The sequence below is a fragment of the Cynoglossus semilaevis genome, chromosome Z, assembly GCF_000523025.1.
Source record: "Cynoglossus semilaevis isolate Cse_v1.0 chromosome Z, Cse_v1.0, whole genome shotgun sequence".
NCBI lineage: Eukaryota > Metazoa > Chordata > Actinopteri > Pleuronectiformes > Cynoglossidae > Cynoglossus > Cynoglossus semilaevis.
Window position 1 is genome coordinate 18,375,538 of NC_024328.1, and position 20,179 is coordinate 18,395,716.

Here is a 20,179-nt window from a genome sequence, read left to right on the forward strand (position 1 = left end):
GATGTAAGTTATGTTTATCCCTACAGCCACAGCACTAAAGAACCTTGTATACAAAAAGTCATTCCAACCTAGGGCCAAAGCTTTCATGGCTCAGTGACATTAACAACTTTCTTTTCCATGTTCTTCTTTTTTCCCTTTCTTTTTTATACTGATGACAGAAAAGCACTTTGTGGAGCTGATTCAGATTTTTGATCTGCTGTTAGGGAAAAGACACACAAAAAAAGAGAAAAAAACAATAAAAGCAATAACCAATGACAGGACACTGTTGCTGTTGCAGTAGTGTCTTTGTAATTGACACATCCATACAGCGCAGAAAGACAAGTGAGGAACATGTGGTGATGCTCTGCAGTAATGTCTCACCCTGGAAGTCTTTGGAGGTCATTAAACATCAGACCAACTAAGGACACTTTGTTGTTCCCACATTTGGTCATGTCTTGTGTTACCAGCAGGTCTGATATAACAGGCTACACCTTGCAGTTTGTGGTTTCTCTGGGAATCAAACCCAGGATTAAAAGAGGTTCCACCGAGATTTGCACACGGAGTGCTGAATTCAAAGTTCAGAGTACTAACCATTACACCATGGAACCAGCAGCTATAGAGTGCGTCAGAGCTTGTCGGAGCCCATTATCACATTTTCTACTGACCAAACAAGAAGTGTCACATTCTGAGACAGTATGCTCTTAGTTTGTATTATGATGAGAAATAACACTGATAGAATGCAAACCTAGAGCACCAATAAATGTATGTTTTTACCTTTATTACTGAGATAACTGACTGAAAATGTTTCCTATTTAGCACTGTCATTTATTTTTGAAAACTACATATTCAACCTAAAAATTTCTCCGGTACGGGCACAAATGAGTTACCTGCAAACCACCTTCTCAGCTTTAACAAACCATTGGCTTTTTTTCCAAAGGTACTAACCACAACACAATTACGGTAATGAAAAGTGCGCTTGCACAACCAGATCATTGGTGGCAGACTGTTTGCCCGCATTTTACTTCCTTTTTAATGTCTATGAATTTAACGATGGCTAATTGAAATTCCTGTTCTTTATTTTTGTCATCCCAAATTCTCAATTTGTATGCATGACACTGCCCACTTACCCTAAGTCTCATTTGTAAAGGGGAGCTGTCCTTAAACTGTAAAGCTGTGCAATAGCAAATAGTCATTTTTACAATTACATCAACTGAATCAAACAAAATGTTGAAAGTCAAAAACATGTAAATGTTATATGCCTTGTTACATGCTTAAATTTAACAAACATAAAATTTCAATTTCCATCAAATTCCTGACGGCAATATATACAATTAGCGCTAACATATTTAGACATGTATCCACACAACTGCCAACACAAAGGCAAATATATTCAAAAGCATAGGTTTTTAGGTCATATGGGACATTTTTATGATTATTAGCACATTGTCATTGACTTTAATATAAGGAAAAAAAACTAAAGGCTAATCTTGTTTACCAGTTTACCAACGGGATGCTAAAATATCATTAAATACATAAAGTTTTATTTATATAAAAGCTAATCATAGGCCAACAGATGGATGAAATGACATGATCAATTCTGACATTTGACCTTGTCTGTTTGTCTGCATATGAGTGTGCGTGTTTGCGTGTACGTCTTTAGCTAATTCACTCAAATGTCAGCCACTCTGGTGAAGAATAAAACGATTCTGGGCCTCAGTATGCTAGTGTTTAATAACCTCAATAAGGCCCGCAGGAAATTTCATTTGCAGTACGTTATTTGTTCAGTGCCTCAGGTGGTTCCAGTACCATCTGATATGGGAAATAAAAGGATAGAGAGTTATGGGGACAAAGAAAGAAGGAGAAAAGTGGAGAGAATGCAAGAGTTGGATGCTGAACGATCACTTTCCCTCACAGGAGACTGGGGTGACAATACAGAAAGAAAAAATCAACGTCGCAGGGAACAAAACAAAGATTTATTTGTGTTTTGTAAACCATGTCAGAATCCTTAAAGCTAACACATGTGATGTTCAATGCACAAACAAGGTGTACACACAGATGCGTGTGTGTGTATTTGGACACACACACCTCAATCAGCCTCTGTGTGAGCCTCTGAGGACAACAACGCCTCAGCAGCTGATCAGCACCAACAGAAAAGCCTCTTTGTCACCTAATTATCAATGTGCTATTAGTGCTTTAATGAAATGCCTGCAGGAAGCAACACCGAGTGGCTTTATTGTCAGCCTGCATGTGTCATGAGAGAAACACCGTTGAGTGGATTTGTCAAATAACAAAGACACGTAGAAAGAAAGGGAGGAAAAAAACATGGAAAAGGATTCTAGGAAGGCTGAGCTGAATTAAATATTCAGGCTTCATGAGCACAAGAATGTTTGCAATGCTTATCTAGTGTGAAGAAATGTTACACAATCTATTATTGCACTAAGTGACCTCAACATCACACTGGCTTTTGGATTTCAATAGACACAAAAAACGGTGGACACAGCAGACAAGAAGATAAGTACTGAAACAGACGACGAAACACGCAGCTAATCAGGATGTAGTCAACTAGTGTGAAGCAAAACCTGCCATAATAAACTCGAATATTTGAAATAATATTACCTACATGTCAATATTTATTCTATGTAGCACCCAGGTCACCCAGGCTACTGCATATCCCAGGCAAAGACTTAAAACACATAAATGCACATTTTTCTCACAGCAACACGGAGTGATTACTGATGAGGTGAAACGCTTTATTTTTGTCAATATGGACTTTGTCAAACTTAACTGGGTCTGTTTGTGTTTTGACATCTGCTGTTGCCTCCTGTACGGTTGACATGCTTTGTTTGCACATCTTTCTGCAGTATTTCTCACCCTGAAGCAAAACATATTTACTGCTGCTGATTTTAGCAGCCACTGCAATTTCTGAGAGACCTTTCAAGACAAAATAATGCATAAATAACTTTTTTAAAATGTTAGGAGTCAATAATTATTTACAGTATATAGTTGATTATGGATAAAAATGTTGGGTTTATTATCTTTATAAGATACATATTTGAATCATAAATAAAATGAATAAATGTAATGCTACATTTTAGATATATACATTTACATATATTCATACATATATACATTTATCTATCTATCTATCTATCTGTCTGTCTATCTGTCTGTCTGTCTGTCTAGCTACTGTATATATATCTATCTATAGATATACATGTATATATATATATATATATATAGACACATACAGTACATACCAGTACACACATACATATACAGTATGTATGGTGAAAACAAGTGTGACACCCACTTCATGACCCCCTTAATAAAATGAAAGTGGAAGAAGTTGCTCTCTGTTCATCTGAGTTTGAGACCTCTGCTGTAAACTATCTGTAAAACGTTGATGTTTGTGGGAAAGTCCCCTGAAGTCCTGTCTCTGTAGTTTAATTGTGTAGAGGAAGCATTGTGGTGGTGAAGCGAGAAGAGTGGGATCAGGGAGGAAGGATGGAACTAAGAAGAGGGCTCAAAGGAGGGAAATGAGGAAGACATGCGGGGAAGGAGATGTAACCCCGGAGCAGCCCGACCTCAGGAAGGACCAGTGTAGGAGGCTACAGTAAGAGGGCAGTTGGTGAAAAATACCCTATGTAATTTTAATAACTAGGTAAGTTGTGACACAAACCACTTATAACCACATCTATATGGTTGTTATCACTTTACTCTCACACACCATTCCCCACATGCACTCAGTGTGCCACTTAATGTGTGAGTGCTTATTTTCTCCCACTGATTACAACAGTCACGCTTGGTTTGGCTGACCATACCTGAGGCCATGAGAAGAGTAGAAAGAAGAGGAGATGCTTATATGCCTAAGATGAGGAAATAAAAGAAATATAGGACAACTTCACAGAGACCAAGATATAAACAACAGTGTCAATAATGTCAGAGGAAGATGGTCAAAGTTAAAATGGTAGGGGAAAAAAGAAGAATCTACTGACCTACTACCTACTACCTTTCAAAGTACACCTCTAATCAGGGATTATCACCAATGTAATCAGACACATTCCAGGAATGCTGTAGTTTTTCATTGATATATATTTGTCTTAGTCTTTAGGAACAATTGAGCTGTATGTTTTTTGTTAAATATACAACCCATCCATACAGATGAAATATCTGTATGGGGCTATTGCTGCAGTGAGCAAGACTGTGCATGTTACCACAGCTGCTCTTTTTATGCATGAACACCGTGGTCCTAATCAGAATGGCTGGTTTACAGCATGTAAACTTTAAATTATTATTACCTGTTTAGATTTTTTTTTAAATCTCTACAACGTAACAAAAGTTTCGCAGGGATTCTTCGTTTGTTCCACCAGGCCCGAGAAGTTCAACAATAGGTAGCATTAAGAATTGTGAAGCGTCAAATATACAGCCAAGACAGATGCACATGAATTATCCACACACCTAAAAAACTACAAAGACTCACACATATCTCATGTCTCATTGGTCCAGAGGCCACTCCAAAAGCCACTTAGCCACATAAACCAGAGAGCAAGAGGAGGCATCAAAGGTTTGTGATAAAATGAAGCTAAAGGATTCATGCTCGTATCACTGACTGACTGTACCCTGGAAAGACTTCCTCCTCTGGGGGATATAAGAAAAGACGAGGTGGAAAAAAAGGAAGTAAATCCTCCCCTGAACAATGACTCACAACAGCATGAGGCAACAGAAAGGTTGTTTATTTTGAGTCGGCCTGGTGTATAACATAAAGTGGTATTAGAATGGGGCCCATTGTTGTGGGTTTGTGATCCGTCACTCCGTGTGGTAACAAAGGGAGAGAAGGAAGGAGACCGGTTTTATTCCCATGAGCTCTCTGTCATTTTTTCTGTTGTGCTGACTTCTGTCAGAGGAGAGAAGGCTCTTCAGGGAAGTAAAACTTCTTACACACACTCTGACAGGCCGACTGTTTACTCTAAGCACAGAGATCCATCTCCCTCCATCACTGCCTGTGTCTGCCCTTCCTGAACTGCTCCTCCTAATGGTGTCATAATGACCTCCTCAGGTGTTAACTGAGAAGCTGGCAGAGGGCTAATTCTGAGGAAAGTACTGTATGGCATAACGGGTGCCGGCGGTAGTGACAGATGCAAGTGCTGTAACTACCAGCCCCGCTCTCTTCTACTCTGATACAGCCCCCGTCCACCCCCTATTTTTGTCAAATATCTTTCTTTTCATCAACTCTTAATCCACCTCACTCATACCCTGCAACCATTTTTGTCTGTGAAGGTGTCTGTTTCCTCCTCCCAGCTCACAGCAGAAGCTAAAGCAGCAGCGTTTAAGCGTTTTGGGGAATGGAGACGTGATTGCAGTCAGTGAATCAGGGCAGACAGCTGTCATTTATGGTTCGTCTTCGTAGAGATCCCATTAACTCCCCAACAAAATGTTTCACAACTGGTATGGGGGCCCCTGGTGCTTTAAGTAAACTATGAAGGCCTGTCTCCATGAATTTCATTAAAGGACCTGTTTAACCTTATAATTTCATCAGTGTTGTTTGTCTCAGGACAGTAATAGCACCACACCTTGTGTGCAAGTAGTACAGAAATTTAATAATTAATAATAAAACAATTAGTGTTCAGCTGATTTCCATTAAAGTGGCCATCAAGGCCAGGGTATAAATGCTGCCTCTGCTGCAGCTGTATGTGCACACAGGATTCACTGGGAGGGTTCTACAGACATATACATCACTACTGTATCATTGGAAATGAAGGGGGTATGATCAATATTTTTTTTTATTATATTTTTTTTTATGAGGACTTGATTGCCAACCACCTTGTTCTGAAAGAAGGACTAGACCAACAGTCTCACAGGGACACTTTCCTCAGCACTACTACTACTACTACCCAGCTTAGGTTAAACCATTATTGTTGTTAATATTATGAAATTATTTTTTGATGTCATATTTTGTTGTCTTTTCTTTAAATATTCAGTGCTTAGTAAATGCTAAGTGGCTTGCATGTATTTCATCGTAGGTTGTATTGTTAAAATATATATAGAATATAATAGAAAAATTAAACTAAATATTAAGTATTAATAATCTTTATACCCTATTTGATAATTATCTTCTAAACAACTTGTTGGGCACTTTAAAGCAACCTTAAATTTTGGCCATCTGGTCATCACTACAGCAGCATTATACCAAAATGATAACAGAGAGACAGCAGTGAGTGTATGTGGAAAAAGCAAATATGAGAGAGAGAGAGAGAGAGAGAAAGACAGAGAGAGAGAGAGAGAAAAGAGAGAGAAAGAGGAGAGAGAGAGGGTGAGGGTTAGGGTGAGGGTGATGTGAGAGAGAGAGAGAGAAAGAGAGAGGGTGAGAGAGAGCTTTCTAATTCAGCCATCTGGCTAGCTTTACTTCATTATAATATTCTGTGTTTGTGTGTGTCTGTACAAATTTGTGAGCGCCTTCCATTCCACAGATGCAGGCAGAGCAGAAAAGAATCCTCATTTATTAACAGCTTAATAGAGCTCCATCTGGGCCAGACCCTTTGCTTGTGTTCTATCAGGGAAATTCATCAGTGAATCACAGGAATTAGGCAACAACAGAAACCTACACAGGCTGTGTTGACCCTGCTGCACCCAGCAGTACCACACACACAGCCCACTCCATGTTACAGCTCTAAAACAGCCATTATATGCTGTTTAAAGTAAAACACAGTATTCTGTCACCATGCAGTGCCCTGTTTTCCCAGACTTGGTTTGTACTTTGCTTGATAAAGTAGAAAGACAAACTAGAATACTAGAAATATTGACATGGTACTAGTCAAGAGGTAAAGAGTCACAGATCAGATTACAATCTCCAAACTACATAGAGCAGTGATACCCAACCTTGTTTGGCTTGTGACCCCATTTTGACATCAGAAATCTTTTAATTTGGTTTGTCTTACTGTGTTACAGAGTAGGCAGATTAGTACACAAAGTGATATTTCTATCGCTGCATTTTATTTGAACTTGATTTATATTTATGGAAGTGAAAGAGTACAGTTGTTCATGATTGTGTGTGCTGGGTTTAATCATAATTTAAAAATGATTAATAATTAGTTTATATCACAACTTATTTGGGTTTCTTTAAAATATATCAGAAGAAAGTTATTAGAAATGTTTTTGGGTTTTTGCAAAAGTGCTTTTAGCTGCAATGATATGCACACTATGTCCATCCTATATGTTGGGATGTGCTTCAACATTTTTCCTCAGCTGCTAAACAATGGCAAAATATGAGGGGAGAAAAATCTATTTGTTAATAAACTAACAATGAGGTGTAGTGAATGGTTCACTGTGTTCATGCTCACCAAAATTTGGTCCCCATCTCTTTGCTAAGCTTAGAGGCCATCACAGCAACATCTTCCATCTCCCCTCTTTGTATCTGTCCCTCCATTCAGACAAGGCTGAAGTGCAAATTGGACATCTGGTGCTGTGATGTGTCTGACAATACAGCCTCCACCCTCTAGCCCCCTCACACATGTACAGAGACACACACAAGTGCACACACATGTACACACACACAGTCCTCCACACAAATATAGAACCAGGAGGACATAAAGACATTGAGAAGAAGACAGAAGGAGGGAGAGGTGGACAGCGATATGGAAGGAAGAGGGCGGGAGAGACAGGAATGCAAGTGAAGATTGAGGGCAACAATGATGCCATTCTATTCATACACTGCCAGGGGCAAACACATGCATCCATGTCCTTGTGCCATGTCCCTCAAAGCTCTCAGGCAGAATTGCAGCTAGTTCTGAGAGCGTCTCAGGTGGCAGGTTGATAGAAGGCAGTGGGTTGTGATGTGGAGCCGTTGTCTGTGTGTAACAAGCCTGTCTGCACAGAAGCTTATTTTACCTTTACCCCCATGACATCCAACTAAATCTGAGGGACAGGGAACAGACTAGATGTACTCAAAAAAAATGTCATTCAGAGGGACATTCAAACTTATAAAAATGCATGTGTTCGACGCACAAATATTCATGCACAGACACACACCTAAACTCAGAGGCTGACTAAGCAGCATAACCTAATTTTACATCCAAAGGCATACAAATTCGGAAGATGTTTCTATTTATACGGGAGCATATTTCTTAGCAGAGTAAACAATGCATCTGGGCTTGTGTTGCTGTGTGAGAGAGGTACAGTATTTATTGTATTGAATCATCTGCGGCCTAAAAACAACAGACATGGACCAGGCTTGTTCAGGTGGTTTTCTCCTCCAAAAGTGCCTCCAGCAGCCCTGGCCATAAAGCATTTGTTCTCTTTAACAAGCTCATAACAACACTGATTGACACCCTTTTCCCTTTGTCTTGCCTAAGTAAGATACTTCTGTCATTTTTCTAATCACAGGATGAATATAATTTGCATACATCCTGTTTGATGATTATTTGTTTGCCCCTCTCTCTTGCAGCATGAGTTCTGTTAGTTAAAATGTCTGCGTGTTCTTTCCGAGTATCTGTTTTTTGGCGCCTACCAAATGTTTGTTTCTCCGTTCTTGTTAGATGTAGGTAGATTGTGCTTTTACAAGCAAAAGGAAACCTACAGGGGGGCTTCACAGGATTCAGGTTATCAAAGGAGAATGCAGGTGTGCACCTGCATTAGAAATAGTAATAATAATAATAATAATAATAATAATAACAAAAGACACACACAAGTAATCCCACAAACAGGTCTATCAATGTGCTTTGAACTTCAAAGAATGTACACAATTAAAACCAACAAAACAAGGAATGGAAGTAATGAAACTCAGGAGTACAAAAGAACATTTGTCTCATTATTTTAGTGCATATGAATGCACTCAAACTGTGTGGTGAACTCCAGAAGACAAAGTTGGGTTTATGGTTAAACCGGCATTGAACTTTCCTAAGTAAATCATTAAAGAAAAACCCTATATTTCCAACTGTAAATAATGATGTAGGTCATCACTCAGTTTGTCACAGTTACACAGGTCAAGGTCGCTGTCTTAGAGAAACTGTCGTTTCTCTAAGACAGCGACTGTTGCTTCCATGCATACAAGTTCCATATCAACAGATCAATACAACAGGCCTCATGTAGTTGGTGCTCCAAAACTGCGTTTTTCCCGCCTAATTTCACACACAATTCTCCATATGGAAAACTCTACCCATTTCAGTACTGAGCTGAAAGGGTAATGCAGGAGAAGACATTGAATTTTACCCACTCCATTCTTCAGCCTTAGTTGACCGTGATGTAAAAAGGTTTCCACCTCTCAAAATTTCACATTAACCATGTTTCTAATATTTTTACAGAAAAAAAATCTATGCAGATGATAATTAAATATAATTTTCAAATATTAATATTTGGGCTGACAGTGGAGCTGTCCGTGGTGCTGATTAAACCTTGAATATTAACAGATATTTAGCGGATAAAATAAGGAACAGAAAAATACCAATTACACATTTTTCTTTACTGGGCACTTTTAATTTACCTTTTTTTTTTAAAACTTTGGCACTTATAGTCTGCAAAAGTACACTAAAAAAAACTTGGTTTGGTGGGTGTAAACAGTTTTATGTGAATACCAAGATCAATAATGGAACATGTTGGCTATCATTTGTGAGTATGGCTATAGACTGCATTTTCTACAATCTCAGTACCTTGAAACTAAACCGATGACTTGATGCTGTGTTAACTGGGAAATATCAAATAGCACATTTACCTCTCCCAGAGCTTCATAGCGTTTCTGGTTCCAGCGGTGGAGATCCTCTCTGGCATTGAAGACAAAAGGTTCTCCTGTATTGATATGTCTTAGCTGGCCATCTGTAATGAAATAACAAAAAAAAATGAAAAAATTAAAAACAAAATGCAGTATGTGTATAAACACCTGTGTCCACAATACATATGATTGTGCCATCTAGTTACTGCGTGCAATAAAGGTAAAGCAATAAACTAAATGCTTCTGTGTAGTTACACACACAGATTATGGGCTAATTGTATTAAAAGAACTGCAAGAATATAGTTATTGACTACTCTGGCTTGAAAAACAGATTTTTGTTTGTAAACCATGTTTGCTTTTCCCTGTCTTTAAGAAGCATTCCATGTTGCATTGCACTAGTTATAATATTTGATGATGTTTAGACACATTATGCACAGTTTAGCAGCTTTGATGATTACCCACTGAATCTGACAACTAACTGACGAGAATATAGATCTGTAATTACAGAGCTAAAAGCGGAAATGAACCAACTTCATCTTAGCTCAGATTCCCCAACAGCCTTTTTATAGCAGGTGCAAGGCTTGTGGACGAGGCAGAAATTCTTTCAGTCACGACTCCTCGGCCTGCTGGTTAGTCTGGCATGCAGAGACTGGGCAGCTGGTGCGGCAAAACAATCTCCCCAAAACATTTTTTTACCCATCTAAAAGCCTTTTTCCTTTGTCTCTAATTGTGTCCATCTCGTTCTCCCTCTTTATCCCCACTTACCCTCGGCACCAGACCAAGGGTCAACTCCCATGTTTTCACCTGAAGTGTCCAGAAGCAGAAGCATATGGGTGTTTATGTGTGTGGCACATGTCTATGTGTGAGACAGAAAGGTGGGCTGGCATGCTGTAACCCTGCAACAACAACAACTGCTCCTTACAGCTGCTGGGTATCAGCCAGTCTTCCTAACTAGCTTAGCCTACACCACAGTGACAAACTGCCAGCTTGGCCAGAACAGACCAGGAGTGGACATATAATAGGTGGACATACAGTACAGTAGGTGGCACCAGATTGTTCTAAACAGTTCCATATAAGACTTACAGAATCAGAACACATTTTTACACGCCTCTTAAGTAATTAATTGTAATTTAAGGACACTACAGGAGTTCTTTACACATCTTGGACACAAAAATACTGCTCTCTTGTTCCTAATATACTGTTACCCCTGTATGGGTGTGTAGCCACTACCTTATGGCAATGAGTCCATCGATCCTGCCAATGACACGACAACACAATATAACACCAAACAGCGTTTCATTTTGACCTTTATGACTGCAGGATTTTGCTATAGTAAACCACTGTAAAGTACACATACTTAACCCAAATAGCCAGAGGACTCTCATACTTTCTCAATTATTGCACAGTGTGAGAAAACTCCATCCAATATTTAAATAAATGTAATATCTTTGCAGGATAAAAACAACACGGGGTACTATTTTTTTCATCTGCCTCTAAATTGCTACCACGTTCAAACCATCTATCAGTTTGATAAATCCCACGCTGCTAAAGGACTGTGTATTACAGCACCTGCTTTAAAGCGTTGTTGTTATACAACGTGTAATTTTAGAAGGTGAGTTTGACATTGTGTTTGTTTAAAAAAAGTCTACTCTTGCCTGAGAGGTAGCAAGTGAGACGTTAGGATGAAGCAGAATGTAGAAAAGTGCGTTGAAGAAAATCAATTATGCATTCGCACAAGGGTGAGGATCTAAACACTGGTGCCTTAGAGGAGGAAGACAAGAGCTGTAATGAAATCCTACTGTAGAAAAAAAAGAGTGTGCATATGTGCGTGTATGTGTGTGTGGTGGGAGGGTGTGTGTGTGTGCGTGGGTGTATGGGCTGTGCTGTCTCCCCCAACACATCCTCTCAGAGGAATAACATTTTCTCAACTTTTCTCTTCTTTTCCTGTCATAATTAGCATTCTGTTCTCAATTTGGCCGCTTAATTAGGTGTACATAACCTTGAATTTTCCAGTAATGGAAAACCGGAGGGCTGGCAAGATGAAGCCATCATCTTCAGTGATTAAGATACCTGAAAAAGTATTGTACACACTCGTCTGTATTCACATCATTACATGGTCAAATTAACATTTTTGTTCCACCTGTCTTAGACTCAGGGTAGCCTGGGCGTAGCTATAGAGATGCCTGTGAGTCGAAGCGACAGAGAGCCATCAGCGTAGAGACAGCGCCTGAGGGCCGCCACACTTACACTACAAAAACCACACCTAAATGGAAAGTGACAAGACATACAGAAAAAGTGTGTTTTTTCTCCTAGTTCTGTATGTATGTGTGGAGCTGGGGAGGAGATTTTAAATGGTAAAAGAGGAGACACAGAGGGGAAGGGGAACAGGTGGAACAAAGGGATGAAGCACGTGTCTGGCTGCGTTTCTCCCATTACAGGATATGGAGCTGGGATTTGAAGGGTGAGGCGGGAGGGGGTAATGGGTTGGCACGAAGTCCACAGTCAGGGTGCGTATGTGTGTCTCTGTTCTTAGGCACTGTGAGGTTATGCAAATGCTCCGTCAGGCGCAGGGCAAGGCTGAGTAGGTTACTGACGGGCCGTAGAGTACACAACATGTCCCCCCACTCAGGCAGGCAGACAGCCAGCAGAAACACTGACAGAGAACAGAGTGGGGGAGAGAGAGAAAGAGAGAGGGAGATAGAGAGAGACTATGGGAGAATACTAAAAGCCAAAACCATCACCATCCACCTTTACAAATCCTCGTCCTCCTCCCTTTCTCCACCTGGGTCGATTAAAGTGAGCGAAGAGAATCCTAAAGAGGCTTTTATGAGGCCTGCACCCATAACACTGAGTAACTTCAGCTCTGCTCTCTACGCTCACTGTTACCTGACACACATGCACACACACATACAGTAGGTACACACATCCTATAAGCAGCTGTAATTAATTTGGAGAATTAAAAAAAAAAACAAAGAAACAATGCTTTTCTTCATTCATTCATTCATTCATTCAAACCAACATTCATTGTTGGTTTTAACGTGTCATGTTTAAAGGTGTATTCATCAAGATGTACAGAAAAATGCTAAAAGTAATCGGATAAGTCATCAACAACTGTTAAAAAAGGAAATAAAATATACTAAAATAAGAGTTGCTCTAATTATAATTGACTTAAAATTTCCCAAAAATCGAATTTCTTATAAAACAAAAAGGTCAACCTTTTGCAGCTATGTATTTGTTTTACCAATCACAATAACTTTTCATGAAGGTAAACACAGTAAAAACCACTGAGAGCAGCTTAATTGTTTTTTTATCTGTTTGCACTGGTTTGTGTCCACATTCATACTGTGGTTTTTGGCCGCATGAATGTCAACAAGAGCCAATGTTAGTTCTGGATAAATAGCTAGGTCTGTAGATTTACAATCTACACGCCAGTATTTTCTAGTCATATATATGTAATCCACATATATCTGCAATTTTGAAGAAGTTTTTAATTTGATATAATGCATTTTCTCCATTATTTAGTAAAAATAATAGAATAAGACCTATAATATTTTGGAACATGAATTGAAAGCCTCAAGACTGGTCCACTTTGGAGAATGACTGACTCAACCTAAATATTGAACTTAAAATAAATATGGACTGAAAAATCTAAAAAATAAATCTAAAATGCTCTCTTAAACAAAATAGCTTGGTAATGGTAATTTTTTTTAAATCACAACAATATTAGTGAAACTAAGAATAAAAGTATCTGCAATGACACACACAGTGAAACAGAAACAGAAAGAAAATGAATACAAAGTATCATGTCTACTGTCTAAGGTCAAATATATACTAATTTTACCAAAAAGACAAAGTATACTGAACATATTTTTGGTTTGGGGGTTATCAACAATTACCCATACTCACTCAACTAGGAGTAAGAATAAATATTGCATTTTGTTTCTATTTTTTCCAGAGCTTTTACAGTTTGTAATACCAAGGATTTAACCTTTACCTGAATAGTATTTTTAATTAAGTCTGTAGTTTTTCTCTGTCAAACTGAGAAAGGAGCAGAACTCCTGAGGAGCCTGTGCTTTAAGGACTGACTTACCTTCATTAAAGGCATATTCAAACTCCTCAAGAGTTTTGGGGAATGTGAAAGGAGGTTCATCCTTCTTCATCAATTCATCTAGGTCTATTCTCGACAGCAAATCTGAGGAGACAGTAACAAAAGGAGGATCAAAAGGTGAGGAAATTTTATTATTTTTCATAGCTAATTTTATATACTCTAGTGGTAGTTTCATTCACAATATTATTATATTTCAGAACTTAACAAAGGTATCTCACTATTATTGTTAAATCTTCACTACTTTGTCAATTTATTGAGCACTGAAAGGAGATGCCATGCCTTAACACTTGGCTGAGAGCTTTTCATCATCCTCAAGTGGCACAAGAGAAAAGGTAGAAGAGAGGATATTTAAATATGAGCGAAAAATGTCTATTGACTTTTTTTTTTTTCCTGCAAATTCTCCTCAGGAAGAACCTGAGGGGGCCACATCACACAGACTGGTTTGCTAAAGGGGTTTGATGAGTATATTTGATTCAAGGTTAAGTGAGACACTTCCTGTTTCAACTGCTCCTGGAGTCAGCTTAGAGTTTAAATATTAACTAGTAAGTAACGCTACAAGTTCATGGGCAAAATTAAAAATTATCCATGTAGCTTTAAGAGAGTCTTATTATTTTATTTTTATTTTTTCACATTTACACCACAGAGACACATGGAACAGTCATTCTTGTTCCTCTAGGTTTAAACATAATTATGATGCTTTTGCTCCATGCAGAGAAAGAATAGACCAAATCAGCAGTAAAAGATTATGGTCTCCAAAGCTGCTTCGGGGGGTGCTCTGACCTCCAGAGATCCTCAAGAGATCTTCCCCTGGAGCTGTACATGTGAACACAAATGTTAACAAAAGCTGCTACAGAGATCCTCCAGAAAGCTGCCCAGTAAAATCTCTAGATAATGTCTTAAGCTCATGTGAGAACACAGCAGGAGAAACTGCAGAGGATGGAGGATCAACCGTGAGTGAATGATCCAGTGTCCTGCTGCCAGCACCCTTAAACCAGATGCAGCCCTGGATCATCAGGAGATACTTCCCCTCTGTCAGGGTCATGTCATGTCTACTCTGAAGGGAGACTTTTGAGAAACAATGAGAAACATATGTGTGTTTTATTTCATAGGTATTACTAACATTAAATTTAGCTCATAATATATGATATGGAAAAACATCTTAAGCTGTAAAACATAACTATAGATATAAATAAACTATGTTTTGTTTAAACAATGAATTATTTTTATTACACAAATAGCTGCATGTGTGTCCCTACTTAACTCGAAATTCATTGCAACAGTTTGCATTTAGAAGGAAGTTTTTCCAAGTTTCTACCACTATGCATAGCACCTGTTCTTTTTTGTTTTTTTCTTTTTTTTAAACACTGAAGTTGACAATTTTGTTTTATACATATTGCATTAATATAAAACAAGAATATTCTCCAGAATGACATCATATATAGTATATACATAACAATATTGAATAACGTTAGGATATAGGGGGAGCCTTTTAATTTCTGAAAATACTGGTTTAAATCCAGTCTGAACCAGTGTGACTGATGAAGACAAGAAAAAATAATAGAGCTTCATTGTAGAGATATCTGCAATTTGGATATATATGGGCTGAAAATGTGTTAAAAGTTGTAAAAGTAGGTTGAACTGGTTAAAAAGAATAATTGTAATTTTTCAGGTGAGGAGAAACACTCCTGAGCTTCAAATTATAGACACAAAGGCTGTTAACAGAGCCACATCAACAAGCATTTTACCTTTGAGTGCTGTTGTTTTCTCTTTGTCATCCTGGCCATCAACCTGGGCCATGGTGATCCACAATATGTACAGGGTGAGTGAGGTAGTGCAGAGGTGAGCAAGCATGAGTCTTCTGCTTCTGGAGATCACTAAGGTGCTGTCTGTCAAATTTGAGGACAGAATAGGTAAAAACTGAGTTGGTACAAAATATGGATTATTGAAAATTAATGTATAAGTTCTATAGTATATTTTAAGCTTTGCCAGAAGGCATGTACTGTATTTTACAGTTTTTTTGGTTCATAGCTGGTCTGTGCAGTAACCACACATCTGCTCAGATATAACACTTTTGAGAGTCTCCTGTCAGGACTGTGTAGCTGAAAAATCTACAGAAAATCTGTGATTCCATCAGGTCAGCTGAGGTCACTGCTAATTCCTCTAACCATACAAAAAGCAACACTAAAGGCAACATGTGTTCCAACCTGGAACCAAAGGGACTTTATCTAATGTAGTGACCAGTTAAATATATGCATGGCATGAGAAGTGTATGTTCGTTCTGCACATTTGTACTGTAATAACACTAAGCACAAGAAACTTAGAGCAACTTTTAGCACGTGCAACTACGTCGTCGACGAAATGATCGCGCAAACGCAACAAAGTTGCTGTTGAAATCAGGCTGCAGTCATTTGAAACAATCATCTGATAATCAACATAGTTTTAATTGTTTCGCTTATTTATAAACACTCTCGTAAACATACACAGCTCTGGACGTGTGTGTTCTCTAAAGGAAACCATACGTGTGTTTTACACTCGTTCCATCAAAACTAATCACGACTTTTCCGACAGAGGAAACCGAGCTTTAAGAAGATACATGCAGAAAGTTCTAATCCACTCACGCACCATCAGCACATTCGGCAATATCCACTGTCCAATGCTGAAGTTTCCTCTAAATGTATGTAAACAAGAGGAACAGGAAGGAGTCAGAGCCGAGCAGGAACCTGAGAGTTGGAAGCTTCCGGGTTACCGGGGCAACGGCCTGCATAAGAAATTTAAAGAGACAGTAGGACAAAAACAAGTGCTTCTTCAGCTGAGGCTGCTGTGACGGAAGATCATACAGGGGTTTCTGTGCTTTACTGCCCAGACATCCTTAAAAAATAGTGTAAAATATAAATTACAAAATATATAACTATTTATAACTAAAAACAGAAGCATTTTACGGTCTCATTCCACTAATCTGAGACTATAAGGAAATTGCATCTGAGCCTTTTATATACAAATAAGGACCACTTATTTATTCTCTGCATAGAATTATACATGCAACATATTACAGACAGAATTGAATTCCCATTTATATCTGTCAAATTGACAAATATTTGGCATTTTATGGTAAATATTACGCCATGATCAGGCAGTTTATATACCTGATATTTTACAATTAACAAATAAAAAATAAAAAAATAAAAATGTTTTTCTTCCTCAAAGAAGTAATTTGTGGATGGACATTACACTTTAAAAATTAAATGATAAACCCTGGATGCTTTGAAGAGTAATGTTTAATCAATGACTAAACAAAAAAAAAATTAAATGTTGCAATCTGTTATCAATAGATCACATTTGTAACTAATTTGGGGAAGGGAATATATATATATTTGTAAAAAAAAATTAAATTGAAAAAAAATCCTATACAATTAGCTACAATTACTATGCAGACCATATAATACAAAATGGGGCAGTGGTGGCCTAGTGAAACTCCACTGAGATGCACTGAGCATGGCATCGTCCTCAAGCACTGCTCCCCGGGCGCCGACCACGGCTGCCCACTGTTCACTTTGGTGATGGGTTAAATGCAGAGGGCAAATTTCGTTGTGCATGGTGTGCTGTGTCACAGTAAGTTTAAAATTGATTCAAACATTAATTGAAAAATTTTGGACAAATATACGTGCTTTGAAAAAAAGTCCAGTTTTCCTATTTTTCAACTAATTGAACTAATACTTTACTAAGTAAAATTTAAAAGCAGTTAAAGCCTCTATCTTAGTAGGTGACCGCTGATTCTATGCTAAAAGTGACCACCACCTGCCATACCACGTTCCCCTGGGCCATTTACCTGCTACATGCGTCATGCCATGTGCTGGTGATACACAGAAACAGCCTCCTGGTTAAACATAGGCTGGGTGTCCTACTTGGGGACAGCCTCTGGAAGTTAAAGCTGGTTCTCTGGGGAGCTGAGCTACCCTGTTTCCTCAAGCAAAGCACTGGAGAGATGCTGTGATGGCAGGCCCAAAAAAGAAACAGAGCTGACACACTATGGCATGGGCATCAACTAAGTTTGACAAGACAAAGGAGATGCTTTCAGCTCACATGGTGCAGTATGTGCGCTAGTGTGGAACTAAGCCAGTTGAGTCAAATTTTAAGTTGCTTTAAAATCTGACTTGTGTACAGCATATTTTATGAGGAAAAAGTCAGGCCGTGGCCTCGCTGTCAAAGAAGTTCAGGTTGTCTGGTATGCTACCAAAAAATGTGAATGATTATCTTATTACTCAGACAGTTAGAGGAAGGTGTGAAGGTGTGTAGGAAGGTGTGGGTTATATTATAGCAAAACATTACCCATCAAAAACATGTGGCACAATCTTAGGAGATGGTGTTGATGTAGATCCACAGAAGAACCTCTCTCTCTCCCACTAGTCATCTACACATCCTTGAGATCTGACATCATCCAATGATCCAAAGTAAGAAAATAATGCTCACTGAAACTAGAGATGAATGAGAAGACAGATAGAGGAAAGCCTAAAAAGAAAAACCACACACTGACAACCTGTTAATACAATGTAGGGACAGAGTCTGGAAGGTCTGACAAATCCCAGAGGAGTCTGGCTTCAGGGGCTTACTGGCAGAGTCAGTGTGAGGGATGCTCAATGCCCTGGGAATTGCTGAAGGAGTAAAAAAAAAAAAAAAGAAAAGAGGAAAACACAGGCTCACAGGCTGAAATAGGTGGTAAAGAATGTTCAAACGGGTTCTGGAACAGACAGGTGGATTTAAGTTCAAACGAGTTGAAGATGAGCAAGGCCAACCTTTCTACAGACACTTAGATTAGAGCAGATTGTGTCTGAAAAGCTTGTGGAAATAAGTAACCACCAGATAATTCCCTCTTCTGGTCAATAGCTACACTATAATAAATGTGAGCGAAGGAAAAATATCTGTAATTCCATTAACTATATTCAGTGGTTAATGGAATCTAATGATTAGACTAATTACTATTCCTCTTACTAATGACTTGAAGACTTTATACGCTGCTCCAACAAAATGTAAACATAACATCAAGGCTCACTTGAGGCTCTTATGATTAATGTGTTTTGAATTTATTTGCATATGCTGGAACTTTATACTAACTTTTAGGCCTTTAAAGATATTTGGTTGCACTGAGGCACAAGTCTGTCAGTTCACCTCAGCTGCAAAACTGCTATAAAACTGAGAGTCAACACAAAAATGAGGACATAAATCTTTCACTAACCGCATTGTGCAACCAGGACAGGGACACCACGAGGTTTGGAAGATTTGATAGTTGAGAAAAACATGTAATGTCTGAATATTGTCAACATGTTCTATCTCAAATAATTTGTGCCAAGGAGAAAAAAAAATCCACAATACCAAGAATAATGGAGATCAAATGTTTAGCATAATTCTCAGTGTGTCTCTTTTTACACTGGAAAACATGGTTTAAATCATGTCAATCTTGACTTACAAAATATTTAAACAACCACTAATGATAACAGTGGTTGTTGTTGTTGCTATTTTCATAAGTTTCAATGCAGAACAGGTATCACAATCAACAATGTCAAGTACAAATACTGTATATACATTTATTTTTATTATTAATATTACAGGACATTTTTCAAAACTATGTATACAAAAGGTAGTCACCATGAAAATATAATGTGGGCAATGAGTGATAATACATAATAAGAAATAAGTGTTAACCATTTATGGTCAGAACCGTCCGGGGGCCAGGACACCAACGTCTTCATTTAAATTTAAACACACCATTCATTTAAATACAGCATGTAAATACTCACAACGCTCCTCCTTGAACCGCAACCTCCCCTGATGAAGAAAATAATTAAATCAAAGAGGTTCACGTCGCCCAGATTGACTCTCTTCTACTCTGGAGTTACTCGCGGTGAGAGACGGCGTGCTGGCGTAAGCTTACTCATAGCTCCCCAGCTTGCCAGTCGTGTGTTGGAGTTCTCCCCACTGAGCGAGAGGGTCGCTTCCCTGCGCCTTCGGGTCAGGGACAGGTGCCTCACTGTTGTTTCAGCCGACAGGCCGAATAGCAGTGTAGAATACCCGTCCTTCTTGCAAACACTGGGAGGGGTACTGGACAGTGCTCCTCCTGGGGATTCCATCGTCCTGTTGGGGGACTTCAACACCCACATGGGCGGCGACAGTGACACCTGGGGGGTGATTGGGAAGAATGGCCCCCCCGATCTAAATCTGAGTGGTGTTTTGTTATTGGACTTCTGTGCTAGTCACAGTTTGTCCATAACAAACACCATGTTCAAGCATAAGGGTGTCCATCAGTGCATTTGGCACCAGGACACCCTAGGCCGGAGGTCAATGATCGACTTTGTAGTTGTGTCATCTGACATCTGGCCGTATGTATTGGACACTAGGGT

The 20,179-nt window shown here is 38.8% G+C and overlaps 1 protein-coding gene across 2 annotated transcripts in view; it reads right to left on the reverse strand.

Moving 5' to 3' along the window:
- The window catches only part of arb2a (ARB2 cotranscriptional regulator A), a 151,488-nt gene extending 134,967 nt beyond the window's left edge, over positions 1–16,521 (reverse strand). For both annotated transcript variants that reach the window (XM_008336743.3, XM_025053169.1), the window contains exons 1-4: positions 16,410–16,521; positions 15,533–15,673; positions 13,770–13,871; positions 9,683–9,783 (exon numbers count right to left, since the gene is read on the reverse strand). In XM_008336743.3, the coding sequence (XP_008334965.1) occupies positions 9,683–9,783; positions 13,770–13,871; positions 15,533–15,638 (309 nt within the window). In that variant the 5' untranslated portion in view covers positions 15,639–15,673; positions 16,410–16,521. The remainder of the gene's footprint in view (positions 1–9,682; positions 9,784–13,769; positions 13,872–15,532; positions 15,674–16,409) is intronic.
- Positions 16,522–20,179: the final 3,658 nt, after the last annotated feature.